We start from the raw sequence: 21877 nt of genomic DNA on the forward strand, positions 1-21877 counted from the left end.
AGAGAGAAAAAGCGAGAGAGAGAGAGAGAGAAAAAGCGAGAGAGAGAGAGAGAGAAAAAGCGAGAGAGAGAGAGAGAGAAAAAGCGAGAGAGAGAGAAAAAGCGAGAGAGAGAGAAAAAGCGAGAGAGAGAGAGAGAGAGAAAGCGAAAAAGCGAGAGAGAGAGAAAGCGAAAAAGCGCGCGCGAGAGAGAGAGAGAAAGCGAAAAAGCGAGAGAGAGAGAAAGCGAAAAAGCGAGAGAGAGAAAGCGAAAAAGCGAGAGAGAGAAAGCGAAAAAGCGAGAGAGAGAAAGCGAAAAAGCGAAAAAGCGAGAGAGAGAGAAAGCGAAAAAGCGCGCGTGAGAGAGAGAGAAAGCGAAAAAACGAGAGAGAGAGAAAAAGCGAGAGAGAGAGAAAGCGAAAAAGCGAGAGAGAGAGAGAGAGAGAGAGAAAGCGAAAAAGCGAGAGAGAGAGAGAGAAAGCGAAAAAGCGCGCGCGAGAGAGAGAGAGAAAGCGAAAAAACGAGAGAGAGAAAAAGCGAGAGAGAGAAAGCGAAAGAGCGAGAGAGAGCGAGAGAGCGAGAGAGAGAGCGAGAGAGAGAGAGAAAAAGCGAGAGAGAAAGCGAGAGAGAAAGCGAAAAAGCGAGAGAGAAAGCGAGAGAGAAAGCGAAAAAGCGAGAGAGAGAGAAAAAGCGAGAGAGAGAGAGAAAGCGAGAGAGAGAGAGAGAGAAAGCGAAAAAGCGAGAGAGAGAGAAAGCGAAAAAGCGAGAGAGAGAAAGCGAGAGAGAAAGCGAAAAAGCGAGAGAGAAAGCGAAAAAGCGAGAGAGAAAGCGAGAGAGAAAACGAAAAAGCGAGAGAGAGAGAAAGCGAGAGAGAGAGAAAAAGCGAGAGAGAGAAAAAGCGAGAGAGAGAGAAAGCGAAAAAGCGAGAGAGAGAGAGAAAGCGAGCGCGCGCGAGAGAGAAAGCGAAAAAGCGCGCGAGAGAGAAAGCGAAAAAGCGGAAGAGAGAGAAAGCGAAAAAGCGAGCGAGAAAAAGCGAGAGAGAGCGAAAGCGAGAGAGAAAGAGAAAAACCGAGAGAGAAAGCGAGAGAGAAAGAGAGAAAAAGCGAGAGAGAGAAAAAGCGAGAGAGAAAGAGAGAAAAAGCGAGAGAGAAAGAGAGAAAAAGCGAGAGAGAAAGAGAAAAAGCGAGAGAGAAAGAGAGAAAAAGCGAGAGAGAAAGAGAGAAAAAGCGAGAGAGAAAGAGAAAGTGTGACAGCAACATTACTATATGAAGTAAGGACTTTTCTCAATATCAGATTTTACATATAACACACTGTCCTTAGAAGACAGATTCTCAATGCCATTTCAAGAGTTGGCCCAAAATAAATACAGAATTCACATTAAGCATTTTCAGCGTTGGTTGCAAATATAGAAATTATTTTCAGAAACATGGTAAACCAATTTATTTGATTTCCAGAGAAAAATATATCATGGTCTAAGCTTATTGCACCATCATATCAGGAATTCTGAGTCATGCTCTATTCCTAGCACTTTGGAAATATCCCCATTTTTCAATAGTAACACAATACGGCCTTAGGGGCATAGCCATACATTGTACAATAGTATAATCCTAGACCTCGCTTAGACAATTATGAACTGCAAGTGCCAGCATGTCCTGTTTTGATTTTTTAGAATATAAGTACAAATATCTATGAACTATGTAAGAATTGGAAAATATTTTAAAAATATGGATATTCATTTCAAAATGTTATTTATGGTGAGATCAAAATCAGAAGCAACTATTGTACCCTCTCCAGTAAAAAGAGCTAAGAGTAATAAACTAATGTATATTGGAAAGCAATTTACATCTGAAGATTCTGCATTATTGAGTTCAATCCAATCTAAGCATCAGCACACAGTAGTACAGTCATTGATGAGTCTCCAATACAGGATCTGCAGCTAAACCAGGAGCAGTGGATGGAAAGTGGAGTCAGCATTTATACTGTTCTCACCAGCCACGATCCCTCCAGCAGCCTTACATGTAGTACTGTTCAACAAGCAACTGCAATCCTTCCATATTATCATCAGACTAACCTTTGTGTATTTCTAACATTGTCACATGTTTTAGATTTCCTAGAACAGTCTATAAATTGGAATTAAACCATTATATTGGAATGACTCCTTCCTGGCATTTAGACCTATGAACCAGCTTGAGTAACAAGACTTACGGGTGCCCCTATGGGGGAAGTCCCACATCTTAGTTTAGTTGGACAGCGACCACAGTCAAATTATAATCACTGTCCAACCATATTCACCGTCACTCCCCATCTGAATGACCACGTTTAAATGTTCTGTGCACACGCTACAATTTGTGGTCAATTAGGTCCCAATCACAGCTAATCTTGGCACCTTTACTGGGTCAATTACTATTCCTGTGACCAGTTGCACAGAAGTAATAAATGGGTTCAGCTAACAATTCTACATATACACTTTGACCCTTTTAATGTCGTTTGAACATTTTCCCTTTATTTGCATAGCTAATCTGAGAACATTATATTTGGCAAATGAGCTTCTCACAGCAGCCTAACAACCAGAAACCAGCCACGAGCAAATCTCATCATCATCATTTATTTATATAGCTCCACTAATTCCGCAGCGCTGTACAGAGAATTCACTCACATCAGTCTCTGCCCCATTGGAGCTTACAGTCTAAATTTCCTAATATAGACACAGAGAGAGAGAGAGAGAGATAGAGAGAAAGAGAGAAAAAGAGAGAGATTAGGGTCAATTTTGATAGCAGCCAATTAACCTACTAGTATGTTTTTGGCGTGTGGGAGGAAACCGGAGCACCCGGAGGAAACCCATGCAAAAACGGGGAGAACATACAAACTCCTCACAGATAAGGCCATGGTCGGGAATTGAACCCATGACCCCAGTCCTGTGAGGCCACTGTGCTGCTCACATATCTATTCAAATAAACAAGAGAAATGAACCCTTTTAATTTTATGATGAAGTTTAAAACTTTGCACTAATTAGGCTGGCTAACGGGTAATAAAACCAACATTCCCTCTCTAATCAAAATCAAACCAAAAATGTGCCTGATCTGTACTCTGAAATCCCTGTATCCGAAATTGAGGCTCTAACCGAAATCTGTTCTAGGAAAGAAGGAAATGGTCTCATCATCTCCTATCATCATCACCATTTATCTTATCTTGTAACCTATTGTATCTTTAGATCCGGACTAAGGGGGACATCAGCACCTACCCTGGGCCTCTCTGACTCCGGGGGCCCTGGAAACAGGTACTGTGGTTCTCTATTTGTCAGTCTCTCTTATCTGACTCACCCTATATGTCAGCGTTTGTCTCTCATTATTACCCTACTTATATTTTTACATTAAGCAATAAACCATTAGTATTACAATTAATCTGTCTATACTTCGTGGTACTCATAATAGGATTTTTTCCAGCTGTTGGTACTCTTCCCACAAACGATTTGTATTTTTGTTGGTCTATGCCACCCCTAAAATACCCTCTGGTAAAGTAGTAATAACATTGTATATGGTTTACATGACTTTTGTGTTTCGCCCATTTACTTGCCATGTTAAATAAAAATGCAACTCCGAAGTCAGTCATTACTAATGATGGTACTCTCAGCAAAGTGACAGTACCGTTGTTTTCATCGGACTCACAGAGGTAAAGGAACGCACATCATATGAAGAAGAATCATTAATATTATAGGAGCAGATCAGTTCACAATATAAAGAAATGTCATATTCCTTAGTCATCCTCTGCAGTATCTCCATCTGCTAACAGTCAGCAGTTGGAACAGTAAAAAACTGTTTCAAGGGCACTGTGATCATGAACAGTCGTGTTGCTTTTTTAATTACAGTGTTATTGGCTATAAAACACCTAGTTATGGCCGGATAATGCAACATTTTTGTTACAATAAAAGCTATGAACTTAAATCCTGCACTTTATTTCACTTTCTTCATTGCCATTAATATACATATAGATCAGTACAGTGTAATGCCCATTGGCCTGAGAAGTACAGTGGTATATTAAAAAAACAAAAACGGAATGATAACAGTGAGCAATAGCGGAACTGGATTATAGGCGGGGCCAGCCATACAAGAGAGAGAGGCTTTTACAAGTCATATTCCCTGGGATCCCACACATCCTAATCCCACCCTAAAGCTAGGTACACACTACACGGTTTTCGTCCAATAATCGGCTCAATCAGCCGACATACGACTGCTCGTTCAAAAGTCAGGTCAGTGTATGTAGCGACACGATGGTCGAAAGTCTGCCCAAATGGACGATTGTCGCCTCATTTGGTTGGTCGTACCGTTAAATATTTTCGTTCCAATCTCGTTTCCATTGTGTAATGTGTATAAACTTCCGACCGATGTGTACGAAATTGCAATCATTGCTCACGACAACATGGCTGTAAAAAGTCGCTAAAGGGACGTCCGCTCTTCCCTTTATCTTCTAAAACAAGGCTAGTGTGTATGCAGTCCATGGACCGAGCGATCGGATGTAAAATCGATCGGCATAAAAAGTTGGTGGAAAATTCTGTAGTGTGTACCCAGCTTAAGCAGCAGCAGTAATCTACCAGCATAACATTTTATGGAGCAACATCCGCATTACCAGGTGTTTGGCCAAGCACGCATGAAGGCTTGTTCACACCTATGCACCATTGATGCACTTTTCAGTCACTATACTGGAACGATCGCATTCAAAACTGGATGAATAGTTTCTTTTCGGCTCGTTCACACTTCACTTTACAAAATTTGTGTTTAAAATTTTAGCGTACAGCATGACCTAATTCTCATGCATTAACGCACATAAAAACAGTACACCAGATCGGTGAAAGCACCGCTAACATAGAGCACATTGGAAAATATTCAAATGACGTCTAAATGTATGTGTATGCATCTTACCTACTCTCCCAGTGCACATGTATGAATGAGTCCTAAACAAACAAAAATAGATAATCCATAACACATCTGATTCTGGCAGTGGTAACATTAGAGTTAAATACATAAAGTATTATATATATATATATATATATATATATATATATATATATATATATATATATATATATATATATATATATATATATATATATACACATACATACACATACATACATACTTTATGTATTTAACTCTAATGTTACCGCTGCCAGAATCAGACTTTCATACTAAGCATAACGATAGCAAACTACCCTCCAGTATGCACCCAGGGGCAACAACAGCAGGTTTATATAGGAAAGCAGCTTTATTGCCCTCTGATATCACAGAATCATAAAATTATAAGTAAATACTGCTCCTCCTGGCTGTCCCGACAATCAGGGACTTTCTCCCAAAAGTTCCAAGGTATGTCCCACTCACCATGACACGTGGGTCCCGCACACACCTACCACTGTAGAGGGGGTGGGGTGACTATGTCCCCGTTTTGTGAGGGAGCCGATTTGCACTGAGACAATGTTGGGAGGTATTATACTGCGTATAACGAATTTACATTACTTTGAACTCTACAGTGGTCTTCGTGGTGAGCTCTGTACGCCTCTGTCTGACCCCCTCCCCCCCCCCCCCACCCCACCAAATAGACCCCATGAAGGGTAGTAAATAGTCTATCAGGAAAAAACAAATAGCTATACCCAAGCACGGCAAAAATAATTTCGGGCCCCTGTACAGCAACTTCTTGGGGCCACTTACATAGCAACCAAAGGGAGTGGGGCCACACCAGGTGGGTGACTCCTCCCACTACACAGGCAGTGGGACTACATACTACACACTGCACCCCACTCTCTGGGTACATGGCTACACCATATGTAACATACACCATAAATTGAAGCTGTAATATACACAGCTTCAATTTATGTCAAATTAGGGATCACATATCCCTATTTAAATGGAGATCAACAGTACTCACTGTCATTTTCTCAACAACCAAATAACAGAACAGTATTTGTGTTACATCATCAAAATCGGGGGGGAATTTTCATTTTCTGTGTTCGTTCCACTTTAGTAATTAGGTCAGTGACTTTGATTCACTTGTGTTCTGTTGAGAGATAATCAGAGCATGACTTATAAATCACTAGTCGGAAACAAAAACGGCAGCTAAGTGGAAGTAGGAAACTGTATGGTCCTTTCTAGGGGAGTTTCTGTTACAGGGATTTAGTATCTGCAGAGAAAAATCAGACTGTACACAGCTGCAGATCAAGCAAAGGCCACAGCATGGAGGCAACTAAAGCCAATATCAGTGGCCAAATCGGGCAATTGTCCAGGCATCGCAGTGCATGTGGTTGATAATAAGCCTGATGTCCACTAATAACAATAATCTGATCTGATGATTATTGGACATGAGCGCCAGGTCAATATACATGTAACAACTGCCATGCTGGTTAATATGGAATATTTAAGCCATTGTTATATCCCAGCACAAACTGCTGCCAAGTTGCAGGCAGATGTCATGGCCCTGTTTCACTTTTGCTATATAAACTATGTACCTTGGATCTCTGAGGTGTACAAAGTAGAATGTTGAGGCTATCAAATGACAAGATGCCTCATCTTTATCACTTTGAACTGCTTAACTCTTACACATCCCAGCTATTGGCTCTTTAATGACAGTGGTGTGTACACTGCCATTTGTACCTCTCCCATAAAAATAAACTGGGTTAAAAGTCTCTATTTTGATGGCAGATAATCAACTACCTTTCCTGGGGGAGGAAGGGTTAAATAAAGTTGCCTTATCACTCAGCCTTCTCCTGCAGCTACTAAACATTCACTGTGAATTTTCACACACCTCAGAGGTCTTATCTACTACTGTCTTGCAATTATCTGGACTGCAATCTAATCATTGAAAGCAGACTCTTCTAACCAAGGACATTAGACCTGTGTATGTTGACAATATTTGGACCCTGTTGCTCTCCCTTCTAGAGTATTGCCACATCTAATCACTGCATGCCACACAAAAGCATTGGACAGGCAGTGCATGGCCTTGCACTCCATTGATCCCAATGACATTGTCAAAACAGACGTAACAAGTCCACTGTATAAGTGTACAGGAGACTCACAGCCCTGTTCCCTGTTGGGGGATCCTGCTATTTCCAATATCTAACTCTCAGTCTGTGGCTTCCTGCTTGCCTACATTCCCCTCTTCACATTATGACACTGCCCGGGTCACATGCAGTCCTGTCCTCACAAACTCAATCACACCAATGGATAGGTCACTGCCTCCCACAAGACCAGTACATGTAACTGCAGAAATACTACGTGCTGTTGTGAAAATTTGCATGACCTGGGGCTAGATTTACTTAACTGCGGGTTTGAAAAAGTGGAGTTGTTACCTATAGCAACCAATCAGATTCTAGTTATCATTTATTTAGTGCATTCTACAAAATGACAGCTAGAATCTGATTGGTTGCCATAGGCAACATCTCCACTTTTTCAAACCCGCAGTTTAGTAAATATACCCCCCTGGTCTAAATAGCAATCCCTGTCCACAGACATGCAGAATATAAAGACTTAGAACACAAAAGGTGCTCTGTCACTAATCAAATTTTTTTTTTTGTGTATTTGTCATTTTAATTTATTTTTGGTTTTGTTATGTAACTGCATTTAATAAGAATGAAAGTGTCCACCAAATATTTGCCTTCATGTGAATCCATTAAAACGGAAAATCTGTCGTAGGACTATGAACCATAGCAAGCTCATTAATCTCTTCAGCCCAACAACACGTTCTAGCGAAATCACTTTTATCGTTATCTCCCTTGTTCGATTTGATTATGGCTGGGAATATATTTTTGTTTAATGGTATTTGATCTTTTTCAGACATTGGTATAATACTGTATGCTATCTATTATGGGTTACGGCAAATGCAAATAGTGTTAGAATATTTGGATAATGTAAACATAATGTTTGGCAGATATAAAATAACTATGATTTTTAAATAGCACTGTAGTAACTGTCCAGAATGATTTCCTGTACTTAGCCCTAATTTCTGACTTTTCAGAGTGCGCCAAGGGGAAGTTGGCTGCAGGCAGGACTTCATGGAAACTTGCACCTCTGCGCCCCGCCCCCGCCTTCTACGCCACGCCCCCGCCCTGTGGGCAGGCTATGATGACAAGAATTTTGGTTTGCTAAATTACACCCACTGCTTCTCTGTTTGACCCGCTTTCAGGTAGATTGCCAGTACACCCTGGAGATCATCCACTATTTTCGCGAATCTTAAAGCTACACTACACCGATGCAGCGAGTACTCTATGCTTTCAACCCAGTGCCCCATTTCATTTTAAGTGAATGATGGACTAAACAAAACAGATCCCAGCCCAAATTCAGCTCACATCTTAAAATGGGTTCATGAGATGCCCAAAAATTAAACTACTTATTTGAGAGCTGCATGTTGAAGACCTCTATTCATACATATGAAAGGGATTTGAGTAAACTATACAGATATACATCTGGGGGTATATTTACTAAACTGTGGGATTGAAAAACTGGAGATGTTGCCTAGAGCAACCAATCGGATTCTAGTGATCATTTATTTAGTACATTCTACAAAATGATAACTAGAATCTGATTGGTTGCTATAGGCAACATCTCCACTTTTTCAAACCAGCAGTTTAGTAAATATACAGCCCGATTTGCATTTCTGGGTACTACGTTAACCAACATGGCCGATACTTCTACACGCCTCTATGGGCTGCGAGGCAAATTGCGCAATGTTGCATCACAGCGGAGTGCCCACTTGACTGTTCTGTAGGCACTACCCGGATCTTTGGAGAGTCGGCCTCAACGAATAATACATTTCATGTTATAGCTGTGAGATGTTGTCGTTTCTGTCAACTTCCTAAAGTGCAATCAAAGTAACCTCATTTTAATATGTCATTTGCAATTTTACAGTGCCATGTACAAATTTTTTTTCCCCCCATGAACGACTTCCCTGCCCTTTTGAACCGTGACTTCCAGAAAGTCTCTCAGTGTATATCTTATGCAGCCAGCGTACTTAACCACTGAGCCGTGTGGCTCCTCTACACTGTTGTTGAAAACATGTGCGTCATCTGGAACGTTGATTGAGCCTCTGCATCTATCAAAAAAGCTTCTTTATAGATTACAGAAGGTTCCTTAAATTAACGGAACTGAGGAGTAGAAAATAAATAATAATGGACATGCAATTAAAAAAAAAGAAAAAGAAAAGGATCGATAACTTTGTCCAAGAATAAAGACCAGTATTGTCAATAAAAAATAATAATTTTCAAAACACAATCATACGACAATATCAATTAAGTAACAGAGGAGTACAATGTATAGTACCTAATCTAAATTTAAATGCTCCTAAGGGCAAGAATGGACAATCACATAATCCTAACCCAAGGCCTAGAGAGAAAGGAATTTATACCCTGTGGGTGGAGATTACATAAAATGTAATCCAGCGTATTTTGTTCATTCTTATGTGACATTTTTGCGATTTTATTTTTTCTTCATTGTTAAAAACATTGTTTTGTTTTGTTTTTTTGGTTTTCTTTTAATGTCACAGAATGCTTAGACAGCTTGCAGTTGAAGCTAAGAATGTGGAGCCGAGAGGAGGCACTTTTGAAACAGGTTTGCACAAGTTTAAATCTTTAAAGAGACTCCTGGACCAATCAGGGGGCAGAGTTTACAGTTACAATGCAACAATAGAACATGTACAGGACAAATGTGTGATCGGGATGAGAAATCCTATAATCTGTCCAAAATACCTGTTCTACAGACACCGTCAAGTTGAAAGCACATTTGTTCTTACAAACACATGCTGTAAAAAGGAAAAAAAAAAGAAAAAAGAATTCTGTGAATTCCTCCCAATTTATAAGCACTTAATCTTTTTTTTATGTACTTGCATATCTTAGTGGTATTAAACATTTTAAAGAGAAGGCGTTGGAGTGATTATTCCTCTTTTTAGCTGTTTGAGCTCTCTTTGCCCACAGAATAATATTGTTCTCTCCTTTCATGTTGTTCAGTAACATTCAACATTTACAATTTCAAAAAGTCATCGCACAGGACTTATTATATACTAAAGATGTCTTTCTTTAAATGTGTTTCCCTGCTATGTTCCTGTATGAAGGATGTTATCGCCGCGGTAACCACTATTACGTACAGGGCGAAGAGAAAATAAGCCCCATCGCCGATGCAAATGTGCAATAGGGCTTTTCGCCCTTACATAAATCTGTCCCTATGTCTTCCAGCAATTCCAGTATGTAGTACTTTACTGCTGTACAAAGTTTCTGCTTTATAAATCATTAAATAATAATAAATAACGATTCAATCATTGCAAAACTCAGTAGAGAAGTTTGTATATGATAACAATTACCATGCTCCATATTGTATATTTGTCATACTTGCTCACTCTCCCGAAATGTACAGGAGACTCCTGAATTCTGGGTAGGTCTCCCGCAGTCCTGGGAGACCAGGCCATTCTCCCCGCATGTGGGCAGGATGGGATTTCCGGCGAATAGCGTCATTTTGGCCCCACCCCTGTGGAAAAATGACGCGATTCACCTCGCCCCCCCTCCATCCTCACACTTCACCTCTCCCCCGGCATCTCCCAGAGACCAGGAGTGAAAAGTCGGCAAGTATGATATTTGTATCGATACCACAAGTCAGCGAGGAGCTCTATAACCCATATAAAAGAACGCAGTCTGCAGCGATGTGCCTTTTTTATGGGATCAAAGTATTCAGTGACTTCTAATATCATTATATTTCACAGCCAGGGCTTTGTGACCCATATTATTAATGTCTCTGATGCATTATAACTGTATTAATGGTACATAGTGATGTCATCACCTGTGACCTCGGAGCTTTGAAAGCAGCTCATAATAATCACAGCACACACATTATATATAGTGAAACATGGGCTGGAGGTGTGTAATGAGTGTGGGACTTTATTACATAGAAATACAATAACATTCTGCTTTAACTACATACCTCCTGCTATAGAAGACTAAATCAGTCCTCCAAATTATAGCGCTATGCTTCTCCTCCTGGTACCAGTAGCTGCAACAAACAGATAACAGCATACTTGCCTACTTTTCAGCACTTCAGTCCGGGAGATCCCGGACAGGGGGCGTGACCAGAGGGAGGGGGCGGGGCGGTCAATTGCATCATTTTGGCCCGCATAAAAAATTATGTTTTGATGTGGGGGGCTGGGCCAAAATGACGCGGTTCAATCACATTATTTTGAGCAGGTATTTGCCGGATGCGGGAGAATTGCCTGCTCTCCCGGGAGACCGACCTGGATTTCGGGAGTCTTGGCAAGTATGGGTAACAGTGAGGGCAAAAAAGGTAGAGGGCACTGAAGAGGGAATACGGGGGGTGGGGGTCACCAAAATACTGCACCACAGGAGGTGGGGGAGTAGATATGACAAAAAAAGGAAATTGAGTAACTTTGCACCTTTGCAAAACCATGTTTTATTGAAGGGGGAGCTAAATGTAAAATGTGGGGACAGATTTATTGTTGGGGTAGGGCATGTCCTAGATCAACTCTACATTTTAGTGTAAAAATAAAGCTATCAAGTATTTGTGTGCTAGATGAAAAAACAGCCAGTATTTAACTAATGTGCAAAATAATAAACTAATATGCACCCGTTGCATTGTAACGTGGTTTTATCCAGGAGAAAACGTACTCGTTTTTTTGCTTCCCTTTCCTTAGTGAATCAGGCCCCATGTGTACAATCTAACAACACAAAAACGCTGCTCTCCAGATAGTGTGGAAAGTGATGATCCGGCTTCTTTTATGCTTTGTGTAATTGATTTTGCTATAAAATCATATCCGGTTTTACTATTCTTCTCAGCTAAGCATTAAGATGGGCATTCATCCTCTTTCTATATCACATACATGAAAAACTGCAAGCTCAGTATGTGTGGACGGGAAATATTATTAAGCAAATAATATCACCACAGTATCCTCTGAGTCACTGGCTCTCCACACTCAAACGCATTAGAGACGGCCTGTCCAGCCGACCACAATGGGACTAGTTGGGAACCACAACATTATGAACTCATGCAGTGTTTTCTTTTTGCTTTATTACTGCAGAGGACCAACTAGGGATAATACATATATCAGCTGTACTGCAGCATAGGGAAAGGAACACCTGAACCTACCTACCTTTCACAGTCAGGTAATAGTCTACTTCTGCTTTTCACACTTGTTTTCCAACTGCAATCGCCTGGTCTGAGTAAAATAATCTACAATTAAAGGCATGTTTTAACATCAGCGAATAGTTTTGATCACCGATATTGCAGGAGCGGATTTAGATCTTTTCCTTTGCATCGTGGCGACACAATTTAGGGTGACGTACCACGTGAGTTCTGGTTACCAGCAATATTGTAATAGGAATATTAGTACATAATGAAGTCACTGTGAATAGGAGTCAGGTTGGCAGATATAGAAAAGTATCAAGAAGGGTTATTTACTAGAACTATAAGGCGCAGATTCAATTTGGCGCGAGGTGCCGCGATGTGTCTGGAACATTCCGCGGAGCCACATCGACTCAATGTTTTTACTCCCTCCAACTCCCTTGGGGATGCAAGGAGAAAATGAGCAGAGATTGTCTACCATATTGGCCCGCAATGTGATCAGCCGACAATGTCCAGTGGCACCTCAAGGCCAGTTGAATCTGCCCCCAAATGTTTGGTGGGAATTCAACTCTGCGCAAAGTGCCTCCGAAGATCGCTGCAACGCTGTGCACTTTCTTTTAACGCGGTACTGATAATCATTTTTGCTAACCTGTGCAAAGATTTCAGGCCAGACATCGCCACGGAGTTGGTTCACAGGACATTTTTATGGCACTTCATGCAGAACCTGAATCCCCCGCTTAGGGGGGAATTCAATTCCCCCCCAGAATAATGCTGCGCTAAGTGTGTTCCCGGTAATATTGAATTTTAACACAGCCAGCATTTAAATTACCATATTAACGGTAATTATGCGCACTGTTACCATAATATGGGTAATAGTGCGCAGACCGTGTTAAAATTTTACAGTCACGCGGCCAGTTGAATTTCCCCCACCGACTTCTGTGCAAACTTCGTGCACAAAGCACATATTAGTAATATAGGCTACGTATAAACGATACAGAATGCAGCATATTCAGACAAGTAAAAAGTGGATCTTGTGGTCCAAGAAATACGGTACAGACAATTTTGAATATGTCCCTTTAACTTTTAGTATTAAAGGTGCTGTTAGTTGTTAGATCAGGTCACATACTGCCGGGGTTATTAATGCTAATTATGGGCACCAGTGCATCATACTGTATCTGTAGATTGTGGCATCAGATCAGCCTCACTCTTCCCACCTCATTCGTTTTACAGCCCGCTTTGAAATCTGACTCTACACATTATTAATAATATCCGTGATCGCCCCCCTGCTTTTCAACTTGCCTCGTGTTTTCACCTCGTAGAAGTATAACAAAACTGCATCAATGCATTACTCTTCCTATTACTTTGATCCTCAAATCACCTGCAATGCTGGAAGATTAGAGTTTGGTAGATAAAAATCTTGTTAAAAAAAACAAAAAAAAACCCCAACAACCTTCTGTTGGCAGCTTCATGCCATAGCTTGTATATGAAAGCTTGCGCCATGATAAACAAATCAGGAGATTAGACAGGATAGAGACTTGCCTCTCACCTTGCTTGCACTGGAGTTTTTGTGCAGACTGTATATACATACATTATATATATATATATATATATATATATATATTACACAGCAAACGTTCACATAGGAGCTTCACATCCCTTCAACTGTGTGTCCTGAAATTCTGTTATAAATGTGCAGATGGGAAAAAGAACTTACAAATTCCTGTTAAAGGGCAATTCAATTTAGGGCCGTATACCAGAAGTTATGATACCGCCAGTTGTTAGCTTACCTGGAGTCTGGAGGGTCCACCAGTGCCCTGCGGGCCTGGAGCCGATCTGGTAGATCCTGCAGGCTCCCACTGGCAGTGTGTTGTCAATAGCACCAGCAGAGGGATGACGGGCTAACAAAAGATGTCATTGGGGTAGACTCTAGGTAAGTAAACTTTTGGGTTGGGGTATACCTTCTGATATTGTAGATGAATTTCCAGGTCACGGATTCCCAAACCCAGTTCTCAGGGAGACCTAACAGTGCATGTTTTCTATATCTCCTTGCTGGAGCACAGGTGTATTCATTACTGACTGACACATTATAAAAGATCCACAAACGGTAATTATTTCACTTGTGACCTGGAAAACCTGCACTGTTAGGGCTCCCAGTGGACTGGGAATCAGGGCCGTCTTTCCCATTGGGCACAATGGGCAGGTGCCCGGGGGCCCTGCAGCCCAGGGGGGCCCGTCGGAGGCAGCAAAAAAAAAAAACAACCTGAAAAAAAAGAAGAAAATACCTTGCAGTCAGCTGGCGATCCGGCTCCCTCCATGGTCTCCTCCATCGCGCTCGCAGTGCATGTCGGGCATGACGACATCACGCCCGCCCGACATCCATTGCGGAGCGCGACGGAGGAGGAGACCATGGAGGGAGCTGGATCACCAGCTGACTGCAAGGTAAGTATTTTCTTCTTTTTTTTCAGGTTGGTTTTTTTTTTGCTGCCTCCGACGGGCCCCCCTGGGCTGCAGGCCCCATATATATATATTCATTTTTTTTTTTCTGTATATATAGGGGCCCCGATGCACTGCTGTGCCCGGGGCCCAAGATGTTCTTAAGAGGGCCCTGCTGGGAATCCTTGGTTTAAATTACTCACATCGTCAATGGAGCACAAACAATAGATGCTAAAAGAGGGCAGCACAGTGGCGAAGTGGTTAGCACTTCTACCTTACAGCACTGGGGTCATGAGTTAAATTCCCGAACATGGCCTTATCTATGAGAAGTTTGTATGTTCTTCCCGTCTTGCGTGGGTTTCCTACAGCTGCTCTGGTTTCATCCCACACTCCAAAAACATACTGGTAGGTTAATTGGCTGCTAACAAATTGACGTGTGTGTGTGTGTGTGTGTAGTGGCGCTATATAAATAGCTGATGATGATGAGTGCATCTATATAATATACTATAGCAATATCAAGTTTAAGAAAATACCTATTTTGTAGCATGTAATAAATAATCTAATTATTATTGTTTTTTAACCTTGCACCACACACATCAATGCTTATATGGATTAAATATATGTTTTAACTTGGCCTCTACCCTTGGCCCATTTACAGTATGTACATCTATCTTTGCACTGTTACCCTGGGCACATACATGTAGATCAACTGATTTCACTAGATCACATACAGACATCAGACCAATTTCGCCACACAGGTTACCAATACAAATTGCACAGATCTGGTTGCTTGGTAGTCTAGAACCCCCCATGCATTGTGATGACCTCACATCAATGCATTCACCAGATAACTATAATTACCCAGCCCCACCAGATTTTGATTTCACACTAAATTATATTGGCCTCACAGTTTTCAGTTGCTGTGATGTCAGGGCAGATTGCTAACTCCATTGGGTAATCAGTTAGCCAATCATGAGGCACTGTTGGCTAGACTAAGATTCAGACGTCAGAGATACAAGACGAGACACGAGTTAGCTGATAGACTAAAGGACAATTAGTAATAGTGTAAAATGTTACTTAGGCACAAAAGTAATGCAGTAGTTATTAAGCTGGAGTTAACTAATTTGCATAATGAAAGTGCATTATATATTTCTACAGTACAGTGACCTGTAATAAAATATTAATGCATTTTATACACTTAGGTGTCTATGTATTAACACAATGCAGTGCCAGTAAATATGCATATTTAAGGGCCGCTGAAATGCACCATGACGGGGGTATTCTGGGGCACCAGAGAAGTCCCCCCTCTAGTGCGAAGAGTGTTTCCAATTTACTATCAGCCTTGTGCAGCCGGTGAATGGAGGAAGTGCTATGCGCATGTGTACAGCACTTCCGTGGTGAGGGATACAGCTAAGCCGTTCAGTAGCTGGATCCCATACATAACGACAGGTCGCGCCATCCGAAGATGGCGTTACCTTTCTGTGCAATACAAAGTTTTTCAAAGCTTGATGCATTGCAGAACTGCGCAGCTCCCATATTAATCTATGGGCACCACGATAAGAAACATTACGCACCCTTCATACATTGTGCGATTGCCAGTTTATGAAGAAAATTGCTGTTTTCTCCGTTTTAATGACTGATCGCAGTTTAGTACATAGAGCGCATAAGGATAAAACAAAAATAAAACTATTGGGCTGATTCAATTCTCTGCCACGTGCCGCAGAGTGCTTCCGGAGCGGTCGCAGAGGGCACTCCATAGAGTTTCGCTGTTGGGATGTTTAGCGGCACATTGCATTGAATTCAATTCCCCCAATGAGTCACTGTTTGCTCTTGAGCATCTAAAATTAAAACTGATCTAGTGATGCTATAACTATATCTGTGTATGTTTAATACAGAGAAGCTTGAGCACCCATCCAGGAATTTAATGTCCAATCATTTGTGCGAGTTAGAGGGCACCAGGGACACCAAGGCAACGTCACAGTGGCAGTCCTGGCAAGAACTGTATGCAAATTCACTTTGAGTTAATCTGCAATGTTCTGCAGTAGCAATGTGGCAGCAAGGAGTGGCGGTGCCCAGCGTCCGCATGCCAAGCTTTGCAAGCACATTTCTCCATGTGGATACAAAATGCAGCATTAAAACAGTTTCTGTGCCCTGCGTCAAGCGATGGAGGTCACCTCTTGTCTTGACTTTGCCTTTCTGCATGCTCTTGGCTTTTTTTTTTTGTAAATGCTGTACATGCAGTGATTCAGCTGATGCAGAGATACACCCACAATATTAAGAGTTACTGAATTTAAAATGACTACCTTTGTCCTACACTAAAGGAGACTGCATTACATAACATGTCCCTCATTTTTGTAGTCTATTAGAGACTGCATAATCACCTATACATCTTATTACATGGATCAGTCAATAATAATATAGCAAACGGTGGATTACTGGAAAGATTCTACATTACAAGTAAATGTGTTTGGATTTTGTTTTTTGGAACCAACCCCAAATCCTAAAGGAAATATCACAAAGTGACATTCCATTGGTTTCCACTGTATTTGTATGCATTTAACCCAAAGGAGTGTAAACACAGCCCATTTGTATTGTATAAATTTTAGTATTCGTTTGCTTTTGCAAGCAGCCACAGTCTATGCAGCAAATGTTATCGGTGTTATTAATTAGTTTTGGCATGAGGCACTCAGGATTTTCACAGCGACAATTACTTAAACCAATTAGCACCAATACACATGTAAAACAAGGAGAGATAAGCAGTTATCTTTCAAGTTTGAAATGCAGATTTACCAGAGCTCCAGGGTAGAAAGTCACAAGAAGCCACAACATAAAAAAAAGAAACTTCACAGATTGGACTCCTGCCATTGAAATACATATTAACTAAATGCAAAATTGGTACAAAGCATGCTAGGGGAACGAGGACATTCTCATAATGTTACATGGATAGGCGGCTATGTTTTATGATGAGTGTGTTTCAAAGTTAACGCATTCACTGCTGTCATACATTGGAAAGCATGTGCCAGGTATGATCTACCCAGCACATCAGATTTTTAAGATATAAAAACAAGGGAAGTGCATCTAGGCATGGTATGAAAAAAAGACCATCTTGGTTTTGGTGTCGTTATAGGGTAATTATAGCAATGATTTCAGAGTAATGGGAAATGCATAGGCTAAGTTAAGATGTGACTTCCCAGAAATGTCTGGGATCTGAAGTGTGAGTAAGTAGAGTATATCTATGGATATATACAAAGGTGCTGCCTTCTAGGCTGTGCTCTTCTGTCCCCCTCGGCAACAAATGTGTTAATAAATGTCATGTCAATTACGAGGAGGGCGAACTGAGCGATTCCCTTAATGCGTTTAGTACAGCCGCGGGTGCTGCCGTCTTCATCTCTGCGGGCTGCCCCATGTGCGGTGGAAGCCGGCGCGGTTTAGGACCAGCCGGCAGCAGGGCGGACACATACACAAGACACCTGCCGGAGGCGTGGAGCCCGGGCTGGGGCGATCAGCACATGATAGAGCTCAGGGAGCAACGCAGCCTGTGCTCTCCCCAATGTACCGCGGTGCGCACACACACCTCACTGCACCCTGCCTGATCCTAACGGGGTGGGACAGCTGCGTGCATGGGCTCACCCATGGGGAGAGATCCACCACCATAGGAGGTCCAGAGCAAAGTAAGTAATGGTCTATGCAACACGTCAGTCACTGCAAGGACCCCCTGCACTATAAATAATGCACCGCTTACTAAATGATCTCCTACCACACCTCATACAGGAGAGCATTGGACACCCCCTATTAGTGACCTCATACATACCATGCACGATCCTATATAGGAAGATGACTTTGGCACAATCATCATGCAAGGGGACAGTAATCTAGTGGACGTCAGTATTACAGAGGTACAGTATATACTCACAAGTACCGTCCAGAGAGAGCAGTCCCTGTGATCTAAGCACTGCAGTGAGGATATGACAGCACCGCATCTCACTCATTGCTCAGCAGACCTCCTAGTTCTATAACCGGTGATCTCACTGTCTCCTTGTATCCCCCATCCTGCAGGCTACAACTGCTGCTTCTTTACTTATTAAATGCATACTTTGAATATTCTTCATCTTCCTGCTTCCTCACAACATCGTACGGGGCTGTCACAGTTCCTCATGATAGTCGTATACATAGTTGAGTTATTAAGTAGGAAATGTCTGCAAACACCATAAAAAAAAATAACCGCTGTGGATCTTGTTTTTAGTGTTTTCCCAATGCTGCCTGAAAAGTGCTCATTACAATGTAACTAAAGGCAGACTATGTTCCTGTAAGGTTGTAGCAGGACTGTCACATGTCATTCAACATCTGCGATTCAAGTATTAAATAAAAGCAGTTACACCCTAAACTCATTCCTGTAGGATCAAGCATGTACATTGTGTCAGGTGGTTTAACATAACTTGGCACAGCGTCATTAACAGTTTCCTGGCAGGTAAGACCAGCTGTGCACATAGTTCATCCTTCCCTGCTCTTGAGTTTTCAAGATGTGTCTCCATCATTCCTGACTTACACTTGCAGCAATGCAGAACAATGTCCCGCCAGCACTCCAAGGGTTAAATGGTAGGGGAGGGAGAGAGGGGGGGGGGTGCATGCCATGCGCCCTCCAGTCTCCAGCTCTTAATGCTGAGTCACAAATAGCACCCTATAGAAATAAAGCCAATGGTATGCTTTTTAAAATTAGTTCAGTCTATGGATTTATCCATGCATGAGGCTAGATTCTTACTGCAATCCTACAAGAATTTGGAAAGCAAATGGCACATTGGTGCTTCCTATATGATCAGCATGTACCACGCCTCTGTAAATGAGAAACTGTTTTATTTATAAAGGAGGAAAAACAATAAATAAACGCTGATCAATAGCCAACAGTCTCAGCTGCCAATACATGGGAACACTCTGGCCTATAACAGAATATCATTCATCACTGCTATTCTGGTAATACTAGTAATACAATTCTGAATACTAAACGGAACAACTGATCATCCTTACCACAAACCTGTTATTTTGTAAATAAAAGTTTAGGACATTTTCTTTTCACTTATCAGTGTCAATACATGAATATTTTAATCATACAGTACCTGCATTGGATGGATCTGCAGCCAGTTTTGTTTTTTTTTGTAATGTAGATTATATTAAAATTTGTGACTGTAGGTTATAAGGCAATACCTACCAAATCTGTTGTGATCCTGTCTTGTCCCCTGGATAGTACCATTTGTAAATATTTCTAAATGGTATCCAGTCCTGCAGTAGAGCTGCCTCCTCCTGAGAATTCCCTTTAAGTGTTCCAAGTCAGTGACTGCAGACCCTCTAGGCAGCCCCCCTGCCTCAGACTGGCTAAGGTGGTCACTTAACAACACAGGGTTATCCACTGGCAAAACGGGTACATTTCCAAAAGACACAGCATCCTGCAGACCAAAATAGTTCCCAACTTCACCCAAGGGAGCCATCAGATTTATCTGCCTTTCCTGGGTGCTGGATAATCAGATCAAAGAGGAAGATATCAGGTCAGGTATATATACACTGTATCCTCTGAATCACTCACTGAGGTGGAAAGGGGGAGGATGTTGTCTCTCTCTTCAATCCATTCAGTGCATCTATAAAAACTAATATTCTGGGCTGAGAGCTTCAGGTTCAAGGTCAAACCTCTGTTAGTCTAAGAAAGCACCACTTTGAGCGCAGCCACTGACATATTGCTGTCCACACATCCCTGGCTCTCAGCAGGCAAGGAGGTCTTCAGCCCATCCAATGGCAGTCAGGGGGGGAATCCGGAGTTTCTCCATTTGGTAGAAGATCTCCACTGGTCATGTCAACTTAAACACCCAGACGATTGTGTGGATTTGTTTTAATATGTGCAGGCTACGTCAGAATGTATGGATCCTGACTCCAGAAAGACATGCGCTGTTTTGGCTTTATAACAGACTGCATACATCAGCATGAATCCAGCAAGAGGGGATGAAATCTAAAAAAAATAAAAAATCACTGAGGACAGGGAGCAGGAGAAATGCAAGGAAACTTTTCAGGTGCAAGCCTCTTATTCCAGTATTGCTGCAGGGGGGTCAGGAAGGTGCAAGTGCTGGTGGGCTGGCTGGGAACAGGTGTTTTGTGCTGTGCAGTGCTCGCTTGCGAGTGTTGATCTCCAGCTCTGAGGCTGTGGCTCTCCATCCAGCTCGCAGAGTGGCGCAGCAGCAGGCATTGGGCTGGGTTTAAGGTAGCCTTGCTGCCTGCCTGCCAAGCCGCGTCCTCCCGGGTCCTACAGCCCGCTGGCTAACCCCCACTCACACTGCTCTGCGGCAGCGCTTTGCAGCCTTCTGCCACTCAAGAGTGACCACATGCACTGCAGTAAAAGTGGCTGTGTTCTCCACCGCCCCAATTACCGGTTAAGTAATATATATTATGCACTATTAAGCTTTTATATATATATATATATATATATATATATATATATATATATATATATATATATATATATATATATATATATATATGTGTGTGTGTCCAGTTTTAATGTGAAATAAATTGCACAAAAAAAAACCACCTAATAATTAAAACCACAACTATGTTGTATTGTTGCATTTGGATTTTTTTTGGTAGCTGTCAGATTAAAAGTGTGGATTTAAGACCATTTTTAGACTTTTATGCTTGAAAAGAGTTCTTGTAGTTTTGGACCATTTTCTCCTCCCCCCACTCTTTTTTTTTTTTTTTTTTTTTTTTAGGTGGGAGAAGACCATTGGGATTAAACTTTTTTTGTACACTTTTATTTCTGCATTTTAAGAATGTAAAGTTATTAAAAATTAAAAATTGAGTTAATTTTTAAATATGTGACTAGATGAGAATTAGCCACATAACTGACTTCCAAAAGTTTGCAAAGTCTTTAAATAAGTTTTGCTTATGTTGGTAATCGATCCTTGTGTTGTGGGATAGGGATAAAAAATGATGTGCTGTAGTATGATGGTTAGTTACACTGGCGTTGATTTATAAATATTGTGGAAAGTAGGATAAACAGTGCCCCAAGTGGCCCATCAGTGTAGTGCTGCAGCTATGTAGAGACCTGTTCAAGACTTAATAAAGGGAACTATTTATTGCCCGTTTTCATGTTTGTCTTTAGATAAAATTAGTAATTGGTCATATGTACTTAAAAGGAATGTAACCAATATAAATGTGTCATGTAACTGGAATTACATTAAAGGAATTTTACACCTCTGTTGAATTTATTGGCTTGTACATATTGCCCTGCAATTTTCACTAACTGCAATGCTTTTTCGTCCTTCTGTGCTTTTTAATCATGTATTTATATCAGCAGTCAGATGTACTTATTCTTTTTACTCTGGAATATGAC

The 21877-nt window shown here is 41.4% G+C and overlaps 1 protein-coding gene across 2 annotated transcripts in view; it reads right to left on the bottom strand.

Moving 5' to 3' along the window:
* Positions 1-21877, bottom strand: part of FGF9 (fibroblast growth factor 9) — a 122439-nt gene that overhangs the window by 21951 nt on the left and 78611 nt on the right. The window contains exon 1 of one of the 2 annotated variants that reach the window (XM_075198861.1): positions 19712-20735. The exons of the other annotated variant lie outside the window; for it this stretch is intronic. Coding sequence (XP_075054962.1) covers positions 19712-19988 — 277 coding nt within the window. The 5' untranslated portion in view covers positions 19989-20735. Of the gene's footprint in view, positions 1-19711; positions 20736-21877 lie in introns of those variants that run through there. 2 annotated transcript variants of the gene reach the window in all.

The sequence above is a fragment of the Mixophyes fleayi genome, chromosome 2 (assembly GCF_038048845.1).
Source record: "Mixophyes fleayi isolate aMixFle1 chromosome 2, aMixFle1.hap1, whole genome shotgun sequence".
Classification (NCBI taxonomy): domain Eukaryota; kingdom Metazoa; phylum Chordata; class Amphibia; order Anura; family Limnodynastidae; genus Mixophyes; species Mixophyes fleayi.